Source organism: Eucyclogobius newberryi, unplaced genomic scaffold, assembly GCF_026437365.1.
Source record: "Eucyclogobius newberryi isolate DKJ021-1_F unplaced genomic scaffold, fEucNew1.0.hap1 SCAF_7, whole genome shotgun sequence".
In the NCBI taxonomy this organism is placed as follows: Eukaryota; Metazoa; Chordata; class Actinopteri; order Gobiiformes; family Gobiidae; genus Eucyclogobius; species Eucyclogobius newberryi.
The window spans coordinates 17,931,560-17,955,466 of NW_027316389.1; the positions used below are offsets into that span (position 1 = coordinate 17,931,560).

Sequence of the window (23,907 nt, forward strand, 5' to 3'; positions counted from 1 at the left end):
AAGAAATACATTGTAGAATCATGAGTGGAAGCTGCGGATGTGAAGCCCCGCCTCCTCAGATATGTCTGCATCATTCTGGACACAAGCTTCATTTCTGTTGCATGTCAGAGTTACTGTTATGTGGATAGAAGCAGTCAGCAGGACAGTGTTTCCGAGTGAAAACCTAAAGGAACTAAAGGGAGCATTTACATAAGAGGTCTAGGATGCAAGTGACTCAATGCAGAGGTAAGCAAAGTCTTTGCACTTGTGAAAAGCCTTTTTGAGTTAAGTTGTCAGTAAAAGTGGAAGAGGAAAATGTCACCAACTAAAAAGACTCAAAAGACTTGGCAATTTAATATAGCATTTTTTTGGACATAGCTGACATAAAGTGATTTGACATGTCGCCCATGCATGATTTGTTTGTCATAGTTTTAAACGTTTTTGTTTTGCTCTCTCCGATCGACAGTCCTAAACTCTCCATTGTCCCACACATAGTGGAACAGATGAACCAGCTGCTAATGTCGCCTCTTCTCTCAGTGCACAGAATGAACAGACAATATCAGCAACATCAGGGCCTGTTGCTCACACTCAACTTGATCTGAGTGGACAGATTGTCTCTGACAGCATCCCTGACTGCCCAGTATTCCATATGGCCTGCTTGGTTGACTAACACTTTTCAAAAGTTTAACTCGATTGTTGTTTTTCTTTGTTAGGTCCGTGGGGCACAGAATGCTTTCTGACCATGTTCCTCATTGTGAGTTCCTGCCTTAAACCGGTCTTACTCTTTAATCCCCCTCCTGTGACAACTGGGCTGCAGTCTGCGTTCTCTGCCACTCGGACCAGCAGTGTGATGGGGGGCAAGCAGAGGGCAGTGACCTTCAACCGGCTCATGGTCAACATCGGAGGGGACTTTAATCCTGACACTGGCTTCTTCCGCAGCCGCATCCCAGGGGCTTACTACTTCTCATTTTCTGTGGGGAAATTTCCAAAGAAAATGCTCTCTGTCATCCTGGTAAAAAATGGAGAGGAGGTGCAGGCTATAGCCTATGATGATTATCGCAAAAAGGGAAGAAAAGTGCAAAGTCAAAGTGTCATGGTCAATTTGAAGGAGGCGGACACAGTGTGGTTGCTTATACAACAGAGTCCCCAGTACGCATTATACAGCAATGTGGGCCCATACATCACCTTCTCTGGCTATCTCGTCTATCCTGAGACCACCTACATCAACAACCACCTGTCCTCTTCCTCTGAGCTGTCCTACCCACACTGTCCACCTCAGACTGACCACTGGAGCAGGAGTGAGTTGCAGAGGCGCCGCTCAGCCTTCTCTGTGGCACGCACCTCCACACTACTGGGGCAGAGTCGTCTGCAGCAACAGAAGCCTGCGCTAACATTTGATGTGGAGTATGTAAACATAGGAGGACACTTCAACAAATCCTCAGGCATGTTCAGCTGTCACTTTCCAGGGGTGTATTACTTTGCTTTCACTGTGGGGAAACACCCTCGAAAGGCAGTTTCAGTCAAGCTGATGACTGGAAAGGGAGACGTCCAGGCCATGGTGTTTGACGAGGACACGTCCAAGAGGAGGGAGATGCAGAGTCAGAGTTTACTGTTGTCTCTCCGCCGTGGGGACACTGTGTGGCTGTACAGTCAGCAGGATGAGCGCTATGCTGTGTACAGTAACCAGGGGCGATATACCACCTTCTCAGGTTTCCTGGTTTACCCTGAGGCCGAGAGCACCAGTGCCCACAACACACAGGACAGAACTCACCTCTAATCTTTGTGCAAGCAGATACTGTTTCCTCTCATCTCTTAGAGATGCTGTTTAATATTTTAAGTGTTAGAAACTCTTTATGCCATATTAGTCCAGAAGATGGTGCTATGACATTGTAGAATGTTGATAGCTAATTCATAGAGCTCCAGCCTTTTTACTTTCTTTTCTCAAATAATAGTGCTGATTTTAGTCATGTTAGTGAAATAATAAATTTTTATACTGAATTTATACGGTGAAGCATTTGTGTTTTGCATGCCATATTTTAATATAGAAAATGTATTCATGATTTTATTAGTCAAGGACTGTACATAATACATGCACAGGATGCCTACTGTTTCTGTGTGTATTCCCATACCATTTTGGGCTTTCCAAAACCCTTATAAAAGAGATTAAAACACATTACAAAATTATTTAATTTAGCTTAAAGAAGTCCAGTGTTTTGTACTTGCTGGCAGGTTATGCAGTGAGGAGACAGTGTTGACTTTGTGCAGGTTTAGAGTGCACCAGTCAATTAGACCGAAGCTCACTGAGATGTTCTATCACCTGCAAAAGCTCTATCTATCCCATCACCATCAAGAAAGACAGAACCAGCTCTTGCATGATCCACACATGTCTGAAAGTCACTGTACGTCCCAGATCTCACAGAGCAGGGGTGTAAACTTGTGGTCGTTCATTCTCCAGGAGGTGATGGTTTCGGCGTGGTTGTGGTTGAGGCTGCGGAGCTCGGTGAGGCGGCCCAACAGACGGGCAAAGTACTGGGGCTCGTGGGGATGATGCAGGGCACACAGCTTCCTCAGCACCTCCAGCATGGGCTCCTGCATCCTCTCCACCGCCGCCTGGTCCTTCACGTACGGCCGGTCTGTAACGGGACAATACACGTCACCATACTAACCATACTCACGCTAAATTACCTTGATCGAAAATACCAAGACAGTAATCAATATTAAAACTTGGAAATTAGACACCCATTTGGCGAGTTTGACATTTCCTGAATTATCTATATCGCAATAAGTAACGGCAAGAAAAACTACCTTTAGTATGTAAAGTTTCTATTAATAAATAATAAAACATTTTCTTCTATAGTAACAAACTCCAATTCGACATTTTAGTGTCGTGGCAACACTACGTTAAGATGTTGCATCTTTTTATCTATCTATTTTATCTATAGTAAATTATTCCTTTACTTCTTCCACTTCATCTTCCAAACTTTGCTAATAATGTAACACATTCAAACAAGTAATTAGTGTGAAGTGTTTTGCTCAAGGAAACAACGTAAGCAATGCAAATGGTCTCTTTTATATTTGGTTTATTATAATTTGCTCAACTACATTACAAGTCTGTATTTAAGGTCTTATAGTCCTTTTGATAAACTCTCATTTTTTACCCACGAGACTAAACCAAACGGAGCTCATTTCTACCGATACCTGGTGTTAGGATGGTTACAGCAGTGAGGAGCGCCTGTTCCTCTGGCGCCATGTGCAGTTCTCCTATACTTCTGTAAAAGTTGAACATTGGTTTGATGAACTCTTCTGATATACCTGGAGAAGACAGAAGAGTGTGAGTATGTAAGTGTGTGAGTGTGTAAGTCTTTCTTACATAACTCTGCATTTTGAGCCAGGACATATTGTTGGTTTATTGCAAATGCTGACTGAATTATACAAATAAAAAAACAAAAAGGTTCTCACAGCAGAATGGGACTTCAAAATGACTTGTAATCGAGTTAAAATCTGAATGGTTGCAATTAACACATTGCAACGACTGCAATTATTAAGGTGACAACATTTCCTCTGCAAACATCAATTGTATATTTTCTCCACAGAGAACACTTTGTTTCAGGTCATCAAACCCATTTTAATTAAAATTTTAAGTAAACATAAAATACAGTTTTTAGATTATTATTTTATGTATCGCGGGAAAATAAATCCAAACCTGTCTCGGTGTGAATAAGCAATTGCACGCTGAACATAACTGGTTGGGCCATGATTTGGCAGCAATAACTGACACCAACGCTTGTGACAGTTGTGTCTTTTGCATCACTGTGGAGTCATCAGTTTTTGGGAAGAATATTTTGGAAATGTGAGGCAGGAAATACTTTTTCTTGCAACTGTGTGTTAACAACCTGCAAACTTTGTATGGTAGTTTATACCATTACAGACATGTCCTAAAATGAATGTGATTCTTGTTATTATTGATGTGATTAGTTTAGTAGTCACTATTTCAGTGTTTTGTCAGATATCAGTGCTTCTGGTCTTGAATGAATCATACAATTTTAAAATTTAAAATCACACTCGCAATTGCAATAGTCTGCATTTTCTAACTTTCTATCCTAGAAACAACACTGCACAAAAATCCAACTAATGAAAATAAAAGTATTTGTAGAGAAAAAAGCCGAGATCATCTATACTTGTAAAAAGCATAACATTTTTTGGCATATTTACATTTTGCTTCAGTTTTGAAACGCGTCATCATGCCTTCAAAAATGCCAGTGCAGCTCAGAGAGAAAGCTCTGGATAAAAGCTCTCGTGATGTTGTGATAAGAAACAATGGTTTCCTCAGACAGCCGCGCTCTCGTATTCTCCCAGACTGGCCTTTGGTGAGAATATCTTTTATCCCTGCACCATTCAAACAGAGCAGCACCCAGGGACCAGCCAAACACACACACACACACACACACACACACACACACACACACACACACACACACACACACTGCCATCACTGTCCGCACAACTGTCCAGTCTGAGTGACAACATGACAACCACATACATAAACATGAAGTTAAACCAGTGGCAAGAAAATGTCCTAAGCTTACAGTATGTGAGGGAATGTTGACCCACAACTTTAAGAAGAAAACAAATCTATTTCCCCTACCCTCCAAATTGATCTATTTTATTTTTTCTTATCAACTAATAGATATGGCTTTTTACATTTTTTTTGCTTTTTTTTAATTAAGTTGATTATTTTTTGCAATAAATCACACTAAAAGAACAAATTAATACTTTCCACTCCAGTGGCATTTAACACTCAAAATTGACTCAAACACTCAATTCAGATTTAATTTAATACATTTTCCAGCCATTAAATATAGATAGAAAGGCCACTTTGTTCGGGTGAAGTATTTTTTAATGTCTTGATAAGTTATGTATATAATTAAGTCCAAGGGCATTTCCTCGTAGATGGACAGTCGGCTGTAACAGGAGCCGGTGAAACTTAAACCTTGCCAGAGATCAGCAGGTCACTTCACAGCTCCTCACTGCGTCACAGAAATCACCCACATCAATAATTTGTGATGCAGGGAGAACCACAAGTGACTGTCTGTCCAAACTTTTGACAGAGATGAAGCATTGTATCAGAGAAGGAGTAGAAAAAAAAGTGATTTGAATATAAAACTATGACTGTGTTCAGAGGTTATGAGGAGAATGTGGTCTAAAGCGCGCTCGCTGTACGTACCGCTCTTCCGAATGCGCGCCTCCAGCACTTCTGTGTGCCCGGCAGGCATCTTCCGACAGAAGACTTGAGCTGAACGTAGAAACATGGCCTCCACCGCCGAGCCCTTCAGCAGAGCAATCTGATCTTCATGATCCAGCGACAGAAAACCTGACCAACCAAAAGTAGCTTCATTAAACTGAAGTAAAGAAAACAAAAACAAACAGTGTGTCACCAAAAAAGAGAAAATACCTGGAATGTTTTTTGTAAACTCAACAAGAACTTGGACCTGACTTGTTGCCATCTCTGTCAGGAGGAGGAAGTTTTCTTCTGCACTGTACTGGTCATGAAGCTACAGAGAAATAAAGGAGCATGAAAGACTATACATACCCATTTGTAACTTAGTATTGCATTATTCCTATATAAAAGCTTCCACTATTAATAATGCAATTTAAATCATGTTAAAAAGCATGTATACTGAAATGTGGCTGCCATTACAGGTTCACAAATGCACAGGCAATGTGAGAAATGCCTTGCACAACAGCACAACAGAGGCATGAAACGTGAGTGAGAAATAAAAGCAAACGGTGTACCAGCTTCTTGGCGACATCCTGCGGTATTTGGTGTCTTTCGTAAGCCTTTAAAATGTCTTGCGTGAGTGCTTGTTGCTCTTTGGTGATCTCGACTTTGTCCTGCAAAGGCAACAGTCTGGCTTTAGCGCGCCCGCCATATCTTTGTGATCATCTGGCCCGTGTCACCACAGACCTTGAGCAGTTTGGTGGTGGTGGTGACCTGTTTACTGTGTGTTTGCTCGCCCCCCTCCGTCTCCTCTCCCGGGCCCGGCGAGGTCTTTGTGTTTTTCCGCAGCCTTTTGGATTTGCACTGTATTTCGGTGAGGAGGCCTGCCAGGGGGAAATGGAAAAGTTGTGTTTCAGTTAAGATGGCGTAATTGCAGGCTAACTGGCAGACACTGGCAAAGAGAGCCACGCAAACCGGCCTGCAATATTAATTACAAGTACGCTACACTATTCATGAGTAACAAGAGTCCCGGCAATCCTCCAATCTTGAAGGAAAAGTATTAACACCACAGTTGAAGTATTTGGCAGTAACAATATATTATCTGTATGTCTGTATGCCCTTTAGTAAGCAAATACGAATATCAAATGAAAACAGGATATTCATTTGGATTTAAATAGTTTTGAGTAGACTAACAGTAGTCTGTTATTCACTTTTTGAGCTAAATTATTTGCCAGATGAACACAATTTTATTCACTGATGCCCAGACTTCTCTTTTCTCACGCACACGTCCTGCATCTCGGAGGCGTTCCCGGGGCCAGCCAAGAAACAAGTTCCCTCCGGCGTGTCTTAAGTCTTCCCTAGTGTCTCCGGCTGGTATCTTTTGAGAGGAGTAGTGGCTCTACTCCGAGCTATTGCCACGTGACTGACCTCCTCGTTCCATCTCTGAGGGAGCACCCCGCAACCCAACGCAAAAAAAGTCACCTCTACCACTTGTTTCTTTAATCCTGTACAGTTCCATGTTCCATTTATTCACTCTTTATTGTTTACAGTTGTTTTGTTGTCGTTTGTACATGTGTTGTTACTCTCAGAAGAACGTTCATATTAATTCCCTTAATTGGTTTCTAAATCTAGAATGGGGTGTTGTATGAGCGGCTGCTGTGTTCACAACAAAAGCTTGAGCCTGCACTTTAATGAGGCACACCCAAAGCTCCGTGACAGTTCATGGAGCATATCAAGGTCGAAGATGACACCCCAGGGTTACATTTCAAACTCAATTTAGATACTAAAGAAAGCGCTCGATTCCAGACACCAATTTCTATACTACATCGGTAATAAAACACTATTTTTAACACAAATTGATGGAAGTTTGGAGTTTATTTTATGTTTTCATGTGGTCTGGAAGTTCCATTTGCTGTCTTTTACCTCTTGATACGTCTATATTGTTATTTTGTGTCCTTTTTTATCTGTATTTTTCTCTGTTTGTCGTCTTTTGCCATGTGCAGCACGTTGGGCACCACAGGTTGTTGTAAAGAGGTATTTTCACCTACATTCTGCCAGCATGCCCATCTCTTTGCACTTTCGTAGTCGGCATTCTTGGCATTTCCGTCGCATGTACATGTCCATTTCACAGTTCCCTCCGCTTTTACATTTGTAAACGGCGTTCTTTGTGATGCTCCGTCGAAAGAAACCTACAAGAACCAGCAAAATAATATCAAAAATAAGTTTAGTTAAATAAAAATATTTGTAGTACATCAACATTTGAGCTGCCAAAGTTTGAACATCAGTGAATCATATACAAACTACTGGTAATTTTCTTCTCATTTGTACTACTACTTCTTCTTTGGTGCATTGTATCAGTGGCCTGGATTGAATATTTAGTTTATACTACGTGATATGTGATCCAAATCCTGACCGGTCTTTTTCAGTCTTAGATACGAAGTTGTAAAGGGAGGCCTGAATTCCTCTATTTGAAGTAAATGTTAAATTATAATACTGTATCTATAAATAGTTTTCAGCAGCCTAACTGTAACCTGTATTCAAGGACAGAACCCTTGACATAATTACTGTATTTATACTCTCCGTGTTTATATTCAGATCCCATACATAGAACATAAACATTTGACATTTATTGAAATTAAAACATTTAATTGATTATTATTGATTGATTACTGTAATGAGACCACCGCTATAAATAACATTAACCCTACAAATACTTGTTTTATTTTTAATTTAATGATACAGCGATACAGTTAGAGGTGGAAAAATATGAACAAATATTTCAATGTTGCAGTCGTTTTTTTGTTGTTGTTTTTTTTTACAGATTATACATATTTTGTGTGATCCTTGAACCTCATTGATGAATGTACATGCACATTTTAGGACATTTCTGATGGATTGTCTTTGCATAATATCGTCGGAATATTGGGATAATTCACAAAATTACTGAGGTATTCATATTCATATTTCATTATCCATTATGCATTATTATTCCATTATCAGTGAAAGTCAGTCTATGGGTTTCAGAGTGATGAAAAATTAGCAGAGTTGTCTTCTGAATGGAAAAATTGCACAAACAAACCCATGAATACCTTGGCAAGACCTATTTGGATGTCACAGCTTGTTTTATGTGTTTGTTTGTATCCAAAATTATGAAAATATTTGCTATAGCTTTGCATAAAATTCCACGGAAACTACTTTTGTATTTGTGACATTTGAATAGTAAACTGGCTCATCCTGATGCCACTTCCATGGAACAGTTCTTAGACTTTCCCATACATAGAACATTAGGCACAAAGACATGCATGAGCATGGCCGGGCTCGTGTTGCCGCTGCTTTGTGCGACAGAAAGATGAGAGGACACCTGACCCACAGCAGCGGCAGGTAGAGTTCAGGTGGACCAAGTCTTTTTCAGTCATTAATGGAATTAGGAATTACACATAGTTGTACACTGTGTGCTCTGGCAGGAATCACTGCTCAGGCCCAGCCATAAAACATGGGAAGGCCATACAGTCATATTTAAACAATACTCTATAGTGGCCACATTCTCAAGGTTAAAAGGCTGTTTACACTGAGCTAATTGTATCAGTGTAGTTTACAACCTGACACTGGCTAATATGTAAATACTGTATACAGCAGGTTTGTAGACCCACACCTTTTGGTGTTTCAGTCTGCTATAACTGGTCATTCAATTTTTTTAATAGGTTTAAGGATATTTTCAAGTGTCAAGAAAAAAACATTTTCTGGCCCAAGGCTTTTTTGTGCAGGACATTTGAAGGACATTCAGCAAATGGTCAATACCAGGAAGTGAACCCACAACACCGAGGTGGTAGCCTGGCCAGCCAAGACCACACCGGTTTGGAACTGTATCCTGTCAGAGAAACTCATGGCTGACTTAAATACACAGCTGAGAGACAGTGTGGATTTCTGACGAATTAACAAGCTAAGCACTAAACTCTTGTAAAATAAGTTACAGATCTGCTTCTGAATGACAAGAGCATATTTGAGAGGTGATCTCTTCCATATTTGAGAGACGTGCTACGTAGTTCTAGACCCTCCTGCATTCAAACAGAAAGTACTGACTGGCAAGTGAAAAATATCAGTTTGTTTTGATAAGGTTAAGGTTAAGGTTAAGGTTAAGGTTAAGGTTAAGGTTAAGGTTAAGGTTAAGGTTAAGGTTAAGGTCAGCGCAGGGCCGGCCCAGCCTATAAGCGAACTAAGCAGCCGCGTAGGGCCCCGAGGCGTTAATAGGGCCCCCAATCTGGCAACCCGTCTTATGCGAAGTGCAAGCGCAGCGTGCGCCACTAGTGTAGTAGCGCTGCTGGCGCGGCAGCGCACACAGCGGTAACATATAACACACAAACCACATTTATTTGTAATGACAATCTGGCAACCAAGACACCAAACCTGCGCTGATTGGGCAACTTCATTGTGCGCGAGGAGAACGAGAGCAAAACATAAACACGACACAATGTGGTCATCATGTCCAGAGGAATGTATCCCCCCGATGCCGAAAAACGAAAGAAGAAACTTCTTGACGATGTAAAGAAACTGCAAACTCAACAACACTCTCCAGGTATTGAACTTCTCTTACAAAGAGACGGTTAATGCTGCTGTTTGAAACAACACGAGTCTGTCACGTTAGTTCGCTCAGGCTGGAGGCGACGAGAGCTCTGCCCCGCGCATAATAATATGTCTGAATGAAAGATAATAAGCTTAACATTTACACCAGCCCCGTAGTGTGAGCTGCAGGTGAGGCCGGTGAGGGGCCTCTATGGCCCGGGTCACTAAGAGGCGGAGATCCGGTCCGGACGAGCGCCGTCTCGTCCAGAACCTCTGACGTGAAACTTTGGAGTGAACAGTGTGCGGCTCCTGTCCCGGGCCCCTGTCCCGGGCCCCTGTCCCGGGCCCCTGTCCCGGGCCCCTGTCCCGGGCCCCTGTCCCGGGCCCCTGTGCAGCCTCAGTCAGAGATGAGCTGGTTTGAGTTTGCTATCTCTCACATCACCATGTGTGAGATCAATCGTGACTCGTGATGTCTGTTTTACTTTGACTTCTTAACTTGCAATAAGAGGAACGTAAAGGTTTATGCGTGTAAGGTCCATCAGCCAATCACATCGCAGCATTGTTTCATGCAGGAGTCCAGTGTGTGATGTTCTGATCAGAACAAACATTTATATTGTAATTCACTTTTAATAGAGCAATAAAACATTTCAATTTATTTAAAAAGCATCATTAGACTATTTGTTATAAATTATAATAAATTGATAGTGAAAAATAACCAGACATATTATGATTACGTCTGTTATAGAATAATACTATATATTTTTATACAAAAGTGGCAAAGTTGCAGAAACGCAGTCTCTTCACTATAGCGAGGTTTGGACCTTCACTTCTCGTTCTGTTCATTCTCTGGGAATAACATGTTTGCACTGTTTTATCAGTGTTAATTGTTAATCAAGCAATGCTTATGCCATTTGTTTAATTTAATATAACTTGTTTTGTCACTTTGGCAAGAAGGAACAGTTGGGAGCAGTAAAAGATAAATTAGTAAGGATAACTATTACTTTTACATTTTTAGTTAAAATTAATCAATTTGATATTGTATTGAGTAATTAAGTACACTAATGTATTAATAACTAGCTTTAGTCATTTTCTCATGGCACAGTTTCATCACATCATCATTTTATAGCATTACAACCTCAACATTTTACTCTTACTTTAGCGGCTGGACCACATTAAAATGCACCAGAAGACCCAAAAAAGGTCTGAAAATCTCTGGGGGAGGGCCCCCAGACCCCCCCTTGTTCATTCATTTAAACTGTTAATGTGCTAATGTGGCTGTCGACCCTTAACGCCCACAAATACACCCAAAAACATATCTGGGAGGTGTGTTATTTGTACAGGGAGTAGAGGTGATGTCAGCGGAATACCAAGTTGCATTGTGGGATTTAAGTTATCAATATTTGAGCTTGTGAGGTGCTGAGAATAAACTAACTGGCAAACGGATGCCCTGGAGTTTTGGCGCTTTGTTTGCGTTGAAGAAAGTTCCCATATGTGAATTGTTTACTGACAATGGCAATAAAACTGATTCTGATGACGTGGTGAGGGGCCCCCAAAAATGTTTTCGCTTAGGGCCCCCTGAAGGCTTGGGCCGGCCCTGGGTCAGCGGTTCAGTTTAGTCACGTTTAGGGCACAGGGATATGAATTGATATGTTGTGGAGCATGCACAAAGAACAACATGTTTACACGTCGAATCAAGCAGTGGTTATTTTGACAACAAACCTGCACGACTGAGGCTGAGTGAATGTGTGAATGCAAAACCTATGTGTGCTCAGTGTGCTCAGTGTGCTCAGTGCGCTCAGTGTGCTCAGTGTGCTCAGTGTGCTCAGTGCGCTCAGTGTGCTCAGTGTGCTCAGTGTGACATTAGGTGTGATAGTGGGACTGTTTTATTAAATGGCTTGCTCAATCAGTACAATTATTTCATTGTCCTGTCCAGGGACTACGGTTGTTTCTGCTAAAACCTGGCACATGACATATCCTCCTTTAATTAGGTTAATGTTTTTGTGCATTGTTCTTGATCAAATAAATACATTAAAACAATGGAATTTGCAATATTAACGTGTGATTTTACAATACATCAACTTGTCTCCATGAAGATAAGCAGGTGGTTTATCCTTTAATACCGTGACGAAACTAACCTTAAACCCCACAGTGACATCACAAATAGAAATGACACATTACGCGACCTGTTTAGCCCCGCCCTCTCACCTTTGCATCCCTCACAGGTCAGAGCGTTATAGTGGTATCCCGACGCCTTGTCCCCACACACCACGCACAACTCCTCCCCCTTGACGCGGCCCGCTTGCATGTGCCTGGTCCGTTTGCACACCACCGGCACCACGGCGGACACCTCCTCCATCTCCGCATCGTAGCTGACCTCCAGAGGGCCTTTCCTCAGCTCATATATCCCGGCGTGCGTGTACCACTCGTCCCCGCTGTACTGGGGGTAGTAGCTGTGGTGGCTGGAGTAGTATGGCGAGGGCGCAGAGGTCATGTGGGGCTCCATGGGGGGGTACTGCATGCCCGAGCAGCTGCTGAACGGCAACATGTCGGAGTCTTGCAGGAGAGGGCTCGCTTGGTCCACCAGAATATCTGAAGAACAAGGAATAGAGCAAAAAGGTTCTGTTAAACCAGTGACAAATTGCATAGGCCTTTTAAATACACATTTACATAACCTTTTGGCCTGTATTCATTAGGGATGTAACAATAACAGAAATAATGTGATAAGAAACTACATAGACCATGATCCTTTGCTACATTTCAGTGCAGACATCATGACGAAAAAACAGTTCTTAAGCACTTTTACATTTGAATTCTTTGGAATATGACTGAACACAAATGCTTGTCAAGGCATTTTTAAAGGAAAAATTGCAACTTTTTCCAATTCTGTCAGACTCTACAATAATGCAATAAATATCGTATTGCATAATATCGTATTGTGAGATTTGCATATCGTTACATCCCTGGCGTTCTTGGGTTTCAACTTCCTGTTTATAGGTAATAGTTGAGGACATTTGCCCATTCAAAAGATATATTGTGGTTTTGAATTGTTAATTGCTTTGTAATGGTGCTAGACTTTCATCACACTGGGCTTTACAGGACAAATGTAAAGTGTAAAATGGAGATGAAGAGTTGAAGGAGACACTTAGCAAATAGTTGGAGGCGAGAACTGAGACCACCAAAGAAACCTTTTATAAGCCGTCGGAGATTATGCACGGAATAAAATGTTCTTTTTTACACGTTCCATCAGTGACACCTTCTCCAGGCAGCTTCAAATGAGCTTTATGTGTTTTTATCAACATAACATGAGAGAGATGCTTTGTAGTAACAATCTATGAACTTCATTGATCACAACAGGTTCTTAGTTTGAGATGTTTACATATTTGAAACCAAGTATTTGCATAATGTTCGGAGAAAGCATCCAAGATTACTCAAGTCTGTTTAGAAATGTATAACCTCAAGTATGTTTTTGATGAGGAAATAACTTGTAATATGTTTGAGAGTCAATTTGGTCTGACATTTACAGTCAATTACGCACATGAGCAACATTATTGGAGTAGCCTTTGACCATGTGGGGCTGCTTTCCTGGAAGGATATACTGTAAATTGATCTTCAAAAGCCAATTCATTTTGACATTGACGCTTCGAAAACAAATAAGTAAAACCCTAAGAACTTCTCTGAAAAGCTGTACAGTATGTCGTTTGAAGATAAAGTTCAGTTTGATTTGCAGTAGTTGGTAATCGCACAGCTATAAAACCATAAATCATTAACAATTACTCTTCAGGGAATTGTTGAGGAGAGCGGCGCACTATAAAGGAACATTTTGTGGACTGAGAAAACATATATGGAATTCGATTATTCAAAGGTAAGGTACAAAATGTAGAGAAATTAATAGGGATGGGACAAAATCATGTGCACAACAACAATTTTGTGATATTTTTCCATGCGTTTGACAAAAAAGTGAACGTGTGTTACGATGACAGCAATAATATAAGATAAATAAAGGCCTTATGCAAAGATGTGAGCAAAGATCTTGGTCAGAAGTGCCTTGCTGGAGGATTAACCTATTGTGTGGGGGTCGAAACCATAGCTATATCCACAATACCAAGACGAAATAATAATACCGGCAGAAAAGCTACAGGCAAGAGCAATTCTATCGTGCCGTTAACAATGCTCACTGTTGCATGATGGGATAACAACGTCTAACTCAAAAGACAATATAACAATGTGTATAACAGTGCGTACATTTCTTTCACCTCAGCTCTTCACTCAAATGGACTTCTTCGCTGTTGTTCACACTGACCTCTTGGAGATTTGACCGTGGCCATCTCAGCCGCCGTCCACTACTCCACTTTCCACACAACTAACATCCCAGAGTCTATTTTTCACTTTCCCAGCGCCATGCCCGCCAAGATGAGGACGGTCGAAGAAATGCTCTGCTTGGTTCAGCTCGTGTAAGAAATCTCAGAAAGAGCAAAGGTTGTCCAGGCTAAATATTAACCAAACAATCATATTTGTGTTTTATTACAAGTAGCCGCTTCGAGAGTTTGAAGTAGAAGCTGCTACTGTCAGCTGGAAATTAAATAAGGTCATGATTGATTCTGCGTGGGCATCTCCGCCAGTATTAGTGTGTGGCAGCGGGGATTAATGTAACGTTTCTGGTAAAGCATCCGCCACCTGCTTGTCTCCATGGAGATGTTGGTTGATTTGTCTGGATTAGTGTTAAGCGTTTTTGAATCACCAAAGAAAGTTCCTGTGTTTGTGAATTCTGTTCATTGGCAATGGCAATAAACCTTTTCTGATTCTGATTCTGATTCTGATCTATCTCCATGGAGACAGGGGACACCACTAGGCCAAGTTACAGGTCAGATCTGTGGAGATGCGACCCCGCTCTTAGTAAGAATGGATGTTTGCAATGTATTTTTAATCAAGAAAAATGCTTGTTATTGAATAAACGCAAGATTTTTCGTTTAATGCCTTTCTGTGACGCACTTGGGGCCCAGCAACGTCTCCATGGAGATAACCGTCCACCGGAAAGACACATTGTTCACCTTTAAATAGCATTTTGCGTCATCATTTGTCACTTAATATGTTCAAGATATGTTCAATTATTTTTGTTTTATTTTGTATATATAATAATTACTTCATAATACCATGTCAAAGTGCTCACTATTCACAGGGAAATACAAACTGCTGGAGAAACTGTGGTTGTCAAGTGGCTCACCATTATATGTTCTGGGACTGTCCTGCAGCTCAGAAATATTGGACTGACATTAAATAACATCCCGCTAGATTTCAGAGGCCTCAAAACGCCATGATCACAGCAAATTAATAACTTTGTAGTATATTTTTAGTTTCGTGGAAGAAAGAAAGAAATTGTTGAAACTGACACAAATATTATGTTGTATTGTTGTATCTTCTATATTTCTATATTTAAAAATCTGCAAAGTACACGCTTTGCCAGCCCGCATCGCCATTAAACTTCACAGGTCTATAAAATATCATGCCATCTATTACCCCCCAATTTATCTTTAGCACTTTGATGATTGTAGAATTGACCTACAGTTTTGGTAATCTCTTACAGTTTGTAATTGTACAATAAATGATACAAAGTGCAGCCTTTTGACCCCTGTTTGAACTCTGGAAATACAGCACAGCATGAAGATAACACTGGAGATTACCGGTACTTGACAAATGAATGGGCATAATCCTGATTGTTTACCACCCAAAATGTCACAACAGTAAAACCTATACAATCACATATGAAACACGGGACAAAACTACACAAAAAATGTATCAACAAGGCCATTTTTCTGCAGAAATTAAGAGCTATTGAGTCAGAAAAATACTGGAAAACCCCCAAGCTTTGTCTCACCCCTAATTACTAGTGTTTTAACGTATAAATCAATAATTTTATCAATTAAGATTGCTCTTTTTTCTGTTCCTTTTCATTAATTCTTTGTGTAACTGCATGTCACTGATAATGTATTTTATATGTTATGAAATAAATACATTTAAAAAACTAAACAAAATAATAATCAATGCGTTATAGTTTTAAATTTCTCTTTTCCAGAAGCTCAAAATCATTGTATGATTTAAACATTCACCACATATTTGGGGGTAGATTCTGTGAGTAAACCGACGTAAGTGCAGCTGCCAATTTGCATCATCGTTCCCTCCAACTACCAACAATTCACCCACTCAATAAATTCATGCATAGGCCAGGTGTGTGAAGTGTCTTGCCCAACGACACAACAACAGTACCCATTGGTTTGAGCTCTTTAAGCACAGAGTCCATACAGCGTTCATGTCCTGTGTTTGGTCCGTGCTCGCGTGTGGTGTGTTGTGAGTCGTACCAAACAGGTGCGAGCTCTCGGACAGGGAGAAGTCATCGCTGGGCGGGATCTGCAGCGGCCCCACCACGTTGATGTCGGAGCCCACCCACTCGTTCATTTGGGAGGCTTTTATCTTCTCTCGTCTTCAGCACAAGTACAGGAGGGGCTTGCCTCTGTTGCACTGAGAAAAAGAAGAAACATCCATGAGTAGGATCAACCTCACAACTTTGCTGTGAGATTGTTTGAATAGATTTAAAGGGAACATATTGTGCAAAATCAACTTTAATGAGCTTTTAACCTTGTACCAGTGTTCCCTCATCATCAATAAAATTGTATTTTGATATACTCCTACATTTTTGAGTAATCCTGTATTGTACTGTAACTGAGGCTCGAGTGCACAGAAAATACAAAATTCAAAACTCACTTACCTACTATCCCCGCCCACATCTTTGCACTTAGCTGCGATCATTTGAAAATTTAAACCTGCAAGCTTTACATTTTTGGTTCTAAAATGTCACGTAGCCACTTTTGAATGATAAAAACACATAAATGACAATCTGCTGCTCGTTATGAAGAAATGTCACTACAAAGAGGGCGGAGCTTATCAGTTTTGCAGTTTTGAACAGGAAGACAATGGACTTGTTTTAGATCAATATTACAGTAAATAATGATCTACTTATGTTATAGTTCAATATAGTCCCGAAAAAGCTTAATATGGTTCCTTCAAACGTATGTATGTATCATTAAAACAATTTAAACATCAGCTCACAACTAATCTAAATTAAACTAAATGGTGTTTAATAAAATTGATTATGAAAGATGCAAAGTCTGAATTTATTCCACAAACATTGCAATCATATAATGTAGAATCAACTTTACAAACTTTTAAACCATGTCATACATAACAGTGTTCCCTCATTATTAACTTACTCAAAGTCGTATGTCCATTGATTCAAGCATGTTTATCTAATCATTTACTGAGCAAATGGCTGTTTTCACCTCCCCCCTATCTTTGCCACTTTTCACCGTACTTACTTGGAATTATTTTCAAAAAAGCAGACTCCGGGTCATACATTTAGGGATTCAAAATGCACCTTGGTCATGTTTCATGATACTATAAAGGACCAGGATTGATCAGTTCTGCAGTTTTGAACAGGAAGTAGTTCGACCCATTTCTGCTAACAAACTGTTTGGATCAACAGTGCGAGTTAGATGTAAAATTATATGTAGGTTAATTTAATACTAAATACAACATAATGTCTTCTATAACAGCATAAAGCAAATTTCATTATAGCTAACATATGGCAATGTAATATAATCAGCAAAAGATATTTTTCTCCATACTTTAAAAAACATACTTTTTATAGAGGTGTGTTATTTTTTTAGAATGAGCAGCAGTTCAGGAATCACTTTTAGAACATGCCCCTGACCTTTGGGGTACCCCAATGGTCAATCCTGGGACCCCTTCTGTTCATCTTCTATATACCTCACAATTATGCGAGTCAGATCTATGTTTCACTGTCGGCAGGTGAATATGAACCAGTGGATTCACTCTGTCACTGCATCCAACAGATCAGTGTGTGGATGCAAAACAACTTTCTCCAGCTGAACTCAGACAAGACTGAAATCATCGTTTTTGGCCCACAGAAACAAAGAGAAAGTGTTAGCGGTCACCTCCAGAGTCTCGCTCTAAAACCTACAAACCAAATTAGAAATCTGAGGGTAATAATGGACTCAGACTTGAATTTTAACAGCCACATCAAATCAATAACATCAGCAGTTTTTTACCATCTAAAAAACATTGCCAAAATCAAAAAGTATTGTGTCTAAACCAGACTTGGAGAGACTTATCCGTGCGTTTGTCTCCAGTAGATTAGACTACTGTAACGGCCTGCTCACTGGCCTCTCCAAACAAGCTGTAAAACAGTTGCAGTACATCCAGAACGCTGCTGCTCGGGTCCTGACCAGAACCAGGAAGTATGATCACATTAGTCCTGTTCTCAGGTCCCTGCACTGGCTCCTGTGGCTCAGAGAAGAGACTTTAAAGCAGCTCTGCTTGTGTACAAGTCTCTCCATGGCCTAGCACCAAAGTACATCTTGGACATGTTAGTGCCATATGAACCATCTCGCACTCTGAGGACCTCAGGGACCGGCCTCCTGCTGGTGCCCAGAGTCAGGACTAAACATGGGGAATCTGCATTTTAGTTTTATGCAGCTAAAATCTGGAACAGTCTTCCTGAAGATGTGAGACAGGCTTCTACTCTGACAATGTTCAAATCTAAGCTAAAAACTGTTTTGTTTAGCTATGCATATGACTGACAGGATTTTTCTTTGCACTCCTCTCTTTTACTTCTGAAACTGTTTTGTGATGAGTCATGTCTGTGTGATTTTAGTGCATTTTTTGTTCCTGTTGTGTGAAGCACTTTGAATTGCCTTGTACACGTTATGTGCTCTACACATAAACTTGCCTTGCCGAGAAACGTTATTGAAACTAAAATATATCATAGACAAAATTGCTCGGTTTATGTTGTAATAACTTAACTTGTGTCCATCCATCCATCCATTTTCTACCGCTTGTTCCCTTTTGGGGTCGCGGGTGACTTAACTTGTGTGTCTGAGAAAATTCAATGTAGAGTAATTTATCGCGATCAATCTCGTGATAGCAACTTGATCTTATACAAATCTCGTCATTACTCTTCTATTACAACAAGCATAGGTCAATACGAAGCTGCCATTACCACAGAAAACATATGACAATCAGCAACATAAAACAAGGAAAAATAATGATCATGTAAAAGGTGTTAAAATGTGTAAAATGTAATGCCGTAGTTGTTTTATTTACCATAATATCAACAACAGTGTCCACATTTACATTTTACACACAATATTGGCATGTTTCTTTGGTCTGCACGCATGACCACAACGCACGTGACATATTACTTCTTATAACCTAAAGCACAACTGCTCATTTTTTAATTATATAGCATAATTTCCCTCGAGAGCCAACCCACAACCGCAGCCCACGCGACCTCACTGACACGAAACGATGTGTCAACTTGCAACTATTTAACGGCTCTTACCTTATGTCTTCCCTTTGTTACAATCCGAGTTTTGACAAATAAAGTTTGATTCCGTTTTGATCCCGCCGACGACAGCACCATCGGTATCCCTAAGTCCGTGTTTGGACTCCAGTGAGAGCATGTGCGTCCAGCCAGGGTCAGGGAGAGATGGTCGGTGGTTATTAATTAAGCTGTCCATTCCTGTCCATTACACGCAACCCCCTGGAAAATCTTATCTCGTATGTATGAATTCATGAGTCTGAAATCCCACCCACAGCTGAGACCACTACATGCAACGTTAGAAGATTTCAACCTACATTTAGTATACATATTTCTATTAATATTAACGTGTTTAGGCATCGTTTGACACCATTGATCGTTGTGTTATTACGGTAATTGTTATAAATGTGCAATATATCAATTAAATAAAACATATACCGGTATTTATGTGAAGTAGTTGTAACTTTTGACTATTGATTTTGACTTTTAAGTTCTATGAGATTTGCGCAAACAGTCTGGCAATGACAGTATTCGTCCTTGACCTTCTCAAGGCCGTTTGTCATGCCACGGTAACGCCAAGCCAAAAAAACTCCCCCGTTGACTTCAAATCCCTCAAAGCTTTACTACATACGTCAACCTGGAGAATAAAACAACACTCAAATGACATTATGATTATAAAATGGTGCTAAAAAACAATATTTTAATCATTGATTGGTTGTTGCTCCATCTGCAGAGGCCCTTCTGAGTCAACAGACAGTCTCTTTGGAATAAACAGGACCTTTGCCATTGGCTGGCGGCTGTTTGTGGACTACAGTATTTGGTGCGTGTGCTGTTCGCCACTGTGACACACACTCACAGTTTCAAACATACAATTTATTTTACTAGTCACTACTTTGTTTGGTGGAAAAGATGGAGAATTTATGTGCGAGAACACATTTGGTAACACTTTGAAATAAGGTTCCTTTCTAAACTATTTATAAGGCATTAATAAACACTAGTTACGCACTTTAGGCCTTTACTAGCATTTGTAGATGCCTTATAAATGTTGTTTAACCATGAAGAAAAGGTTTATAAGGGCATTCATATGATGCTTACTAAATTGTTACTAAAGTGATACGTGCGTGTAAATGTCTTATAACTGTGTGCGTATAACAAATAACTAGAGCTTATAAACACCTTATCTTTACTCAGGCTTAGAAAAAATAAACCCATTTTTGGTCCTGAAGCGGACTTGGGTTTGTCCTGCTTTTTTACTGCTCAAACTAATTGCCTCTGGTGATATTAATAAATAATCTGAATGTAAATAGTTTACAAAGTACCCACATTTTGAAATATTTAAAAAGATAAAGATGTTGTCATATACATTTCTGCACGTCAAACCATAACTATTGCGTGAATTAGACAAGCTTTGGCCCTGGTTACATTAGTCTAATATTATTATTACGTGTCAAACCAGGAAGTGTACAATTATGAACGTCACTAAAATTGTCAAACAGGGGAAAACTGGATAAGGTTTGCACCAAAATCTTAAATGTATTCATGAACTATACATTTGAAGTGAAATCAGGAGCCATGCACACTTTAAGCATGACATAAGTCTAAATAAAGCGTGTAAAGTTAGTGCCCGTAACAGCATCAAAGCAGATAAAGACCAGTGTATTTCAGTGTTACTGCTGCGAGGAGTATCCTGCACTAATTGAGATGGAGGGTCAGAAAGACAGATAAGAGAAAGGATGTTTACCTCAACAGTGATAGGAAACAGAGCCCTGGCTTTAAAAAGAAGTCCTTTTGAGAGCTCTGACATGAGCAGTTCGCGCTAATGACAGATGCACGCTAAAGCCGAGCATGAATGATTTAGAAGTCAGTCGAGAACAAATTACTGCACCAAAGAAGTGTTAATGGGCTTGTATTTCTTATGTTACAGTTTTAAAGCCTTTTTCCCATACAGTTTTCACAATACGCACTACGGGCACCACAAGCACCACAAGCATTTAGGTTTAGCAGTTAGCACATCATATTAAACGTATACCTCATCATCATCATTATTTAACCAGGCTACGTCTCTTATTACACATAGAACATCTTATAGGCGACTGTGTGTTACTACTAACCTTTAACAGTGTTAAAAACTATGTCAAAGGAACATTTTTAATGTTATATTTCCATAAATGTTTCAGTTGCACATTATTTTAGATGTGCAGCCCTTTCGCGAAGTGCCAAGCTTAGGCCATTGAAGGCGGAATAAGGTGTTAGCATAGCATAACATAGCATAGCATAGCATAGCATAGTATCACGCTCGCTCAATGTGCATAAACAGTTTAAAGGTCCAGTATGTAACATTTTTGGTAGAGAGCTTTCCACCCCGCCAATCACACATGCAGTATTTGAGCGGGATCGCCTCTCCACAGATCTGATCAGGCCTAGCTTTAACCCATCTCCTGCTCCTGTCCCAGCGGCGTTGAAGGTTGGGTCGAATGTAGAGCATAAAACATCTTCATCTCAAAGGTGCACTATGTAACTTTTCTGTTGGAGGGCCCGCCATCTGCTTGTTTCCATGGATATGTCAAAGCTTTACCTGGGATCTTCCACAATATGGTGCTCTTATTCTTATTAATTTCAAGCGATGATGAAGAGTTACATAATGCAGCTTTCATTTTAATTCTACATGATGGCGTCACCAGCGGTTCCAGATCCAGGTGTCCAACATTTCAGGCAAAGCAATAGCATTGATGGAAAAGTTACTTAGCGCACCTTTAACTGCACCAAATAATGTTGTTTCTACTAAAGTTTTCTGCTTAATCTTGATCTTGAACCCGCTTGTAATCAGTAGTCTCCGTACAACACTTTGAGAACAAAAAAATGTGTGTTTATTTGAGTGCGATTCAGTTAAATGCAGAAGAACAATGGGCTGTACAAAACATTGATATTGTACCATCATGATGAACAATGGAAGCGAATGTTCCACTCTCCTTAACACCAGTTTAATTCTTTTAGATATAAACCATATCCCATGACGCCGCAAACACTGACAAACTGCAAAGACAAACAGCCGATAAATAAATGAACCCACACGCCGAGTTATGTCATCCATTCATTTTAGTCCCTCCGAAGGCTCAAAGCACAAACAATAACGCAGATGATAATAAAATGCTACAGCGCCAAAAGAGGCGAAAAGGTGCAACGATTCAAGAAAAAACATCAACTATTTACAGTACAGTTCCAGGCAGGTAGAAGCCAATAGGACTCGTCATGTTAACACTGTGGTCTGCTGCCGTTTTTCACATTGCATAGCTCACGCACGTCTGCAAAAGTGTTCTAACTAAGCCACCAAAAGCCACACACAGAACACGATCACAGTTTGAACGAAGGCCGGCTCAGTGGTTGATATGTCGTAGAGTCTCTTTTCGTTACACAAGCTAAACTACGGATAACATGTCAGCTTTTGTTCACCGGTGAACACTGAGCAGCGACCGTCCACCGCATAATCATTTAAAAGTGCAATGATAGGAATAATTGAAAGGGTCTGAATGTTATTGCCTTGACATGAGCGTCTCGCAGTGTGGTATAAACTTGTCATTTTCATTTATTCAACAAAAAATACTAAATGTTAATATTCCAGGCCAAGCAACAACAAGAAAGTTTTGGACCCTTCTTAAACGTTTACAGTGCCTCTTTAATAGACCCGTGATTAAGTTTGTATATAAATTACGGATTAGAGGCAATATTTTGGACACAAACAGTTGAAAGGGTCTATGAGGATGTAACATTAATAGCACTGTATTTTTGAGTCACTATCATTTTGACAGTCTTTATTAGTGTTTAATAACTTTATATCATGTCGGCTCCACTGAAATGAAGCATCTATGTACTCTATGTGCCCTTCTTTATAATAACAATTCCCCTTCAACAAAACAATGTATCCAACACGAGATTATAATTTAACATATTGTGAAAGTAATACAGTAATATTTCAATATTTCCATTGTATCACCATTCAGTTTTATACAGTCTTTAAGAGGTAGCTACAACTATCTGCTTCTTCTGAGAGTTAACGCTTCACTGTGATTGGTTGAATCCACCTGTCACTCACTCAGAGCATGACAGAGACCGACCAATAGGAGCAGCGTGTGGTGGGGCATTAAAAGAGCACTATGCACAGAAGGTGGTGGGTCTGAAATCCTCTTTGCTCCTCCTCAGATCCTCAGATGTTGTGGTTTTGCCTGAAATGTTCCACAGTATGGCATAAATCTCCATGGAGACAAGCAGGTGACTCCGATGGACCAAGTATTTGTTTTGGCAATAAAAACACACAAGATTGATGAAGATGGTGTAAACTATACTGTGGGAAATTCTAGGCAAAACGACAACACTTTAATGAGTCAAGCGGGTGACGTACCCTGCACCTGAAAAGTTACATAGTGCACCTTTAAACAGAAAAGCACTGACTCAAAAAGAGCACAAAAATAACATATAGTCACAGCAATAAGATCACAATTTGATATCACCCAGCTAGGGACGGTCATTCATTCACAGCATTATCATAAAACCTAATAATAATAATAATAATCAGAATCGTAGGCAGCAAGTCACTTCAGTTCAATCTATGCTGCAAAAAAGCCAGACTACATGTACAGTACTTTTTTTTTTACCGGCTGTTTATGTGACACTAACACTGCTTTTTCATTTAGAAAATTGGATTTGAAAACACGAGCGAGGAATGGTAATCCATGAGAGAATCAAATAAAGGATATCAATGTTA

At 40.1% G+C, this 23,907-nt stretch overlaps 2 protein-coding genes across 2 annotated transcripts; one reads left to right on the forward strand and one right to left on the reverse strand.

Annotated features, from left to right (window-relative positions):
* The first annotated feature begins 464 nt into the window (after window positions 1-464).
* c1qtnf13 (C1q and TNF related 13) lies at window positions 465-2,030 on the forward strand. Its single transcript, XM_072435178.1, has one exon. The coding sequence runs from the start codon at window positions 722-724 to the stop codon at window positions 1,754-1,756; it is 1,035 nt and encodes a 344-aa protein (XP_072291279.1). The 5' UTR covers window positions 465-721; the 3' UTR covers window positions 1,757-2,030.
* Window positions 2,029-19,209, reverse strand: nr1h4 (nuclear receptor subfamily 1, group H, member 4). Its single transcript, XM_072435177.1, has 10 exons — window positions 19,170-19,209; window positions 16,111-16,270; window positions 11,963-12,346; window positions 7,246-7,386; window positions 5,945-6,081; window positions 5,773-5,871; window positions 5,432-5,531; window positions 5,204-5,350; window positions 3,178-3,291; window positions 2,029-2,612 (listed from the first exon to the last, which is right to left on the reverse strand). Exons 2-10 carry the CDS (start codon window positions 16,205-16,207, stop codon window positions 2,374-2,376), a joined length of 1,458 nt encoding a protein of 485 aa, XP_072291278.1. The 5' UTR covers window positions 16,208-16,270; window positions 19,170-19,209; the 3' UTR covers window positions 2,029-2,373.
* Between the last annotated feature and the right edge of the window lie 4,698 nt (window positions 19,210-23,907).

Excerpts from the sequence above, each read along its gene's own strand:
- c1qtnf13 (XM_072435178.1), top strand. The coding sequence starts at position 722 with ATGTTCCTCATTGTGAGTTCCTGCCTTAAACCGGTCTTACTCTTTAAT.
- nr1h4 (XM_072435177.1), bottom strand. The coding sequence starts at position 16,207 with ATGAACGAGTGGGTGGGCTCCGACATCAACGTGGTGGGGCCGCTGCAG. Across the intron at positions 7,387-11,962 it reads GACCTGTGAGGGATGCAAAG|GTTTCTTTCGACGGAGCATC; the intron begins GTGAGAGGGCGG and ends TGGTTCTTGTAG. Across the intron at positions 2,613-3,177 it reads TGTAACCATCCTAACACCAG|ACCGGCCGTACGTGAAGGAC; the intron begins GTATCGGTAGAA and ends GTCCCGTTACAG.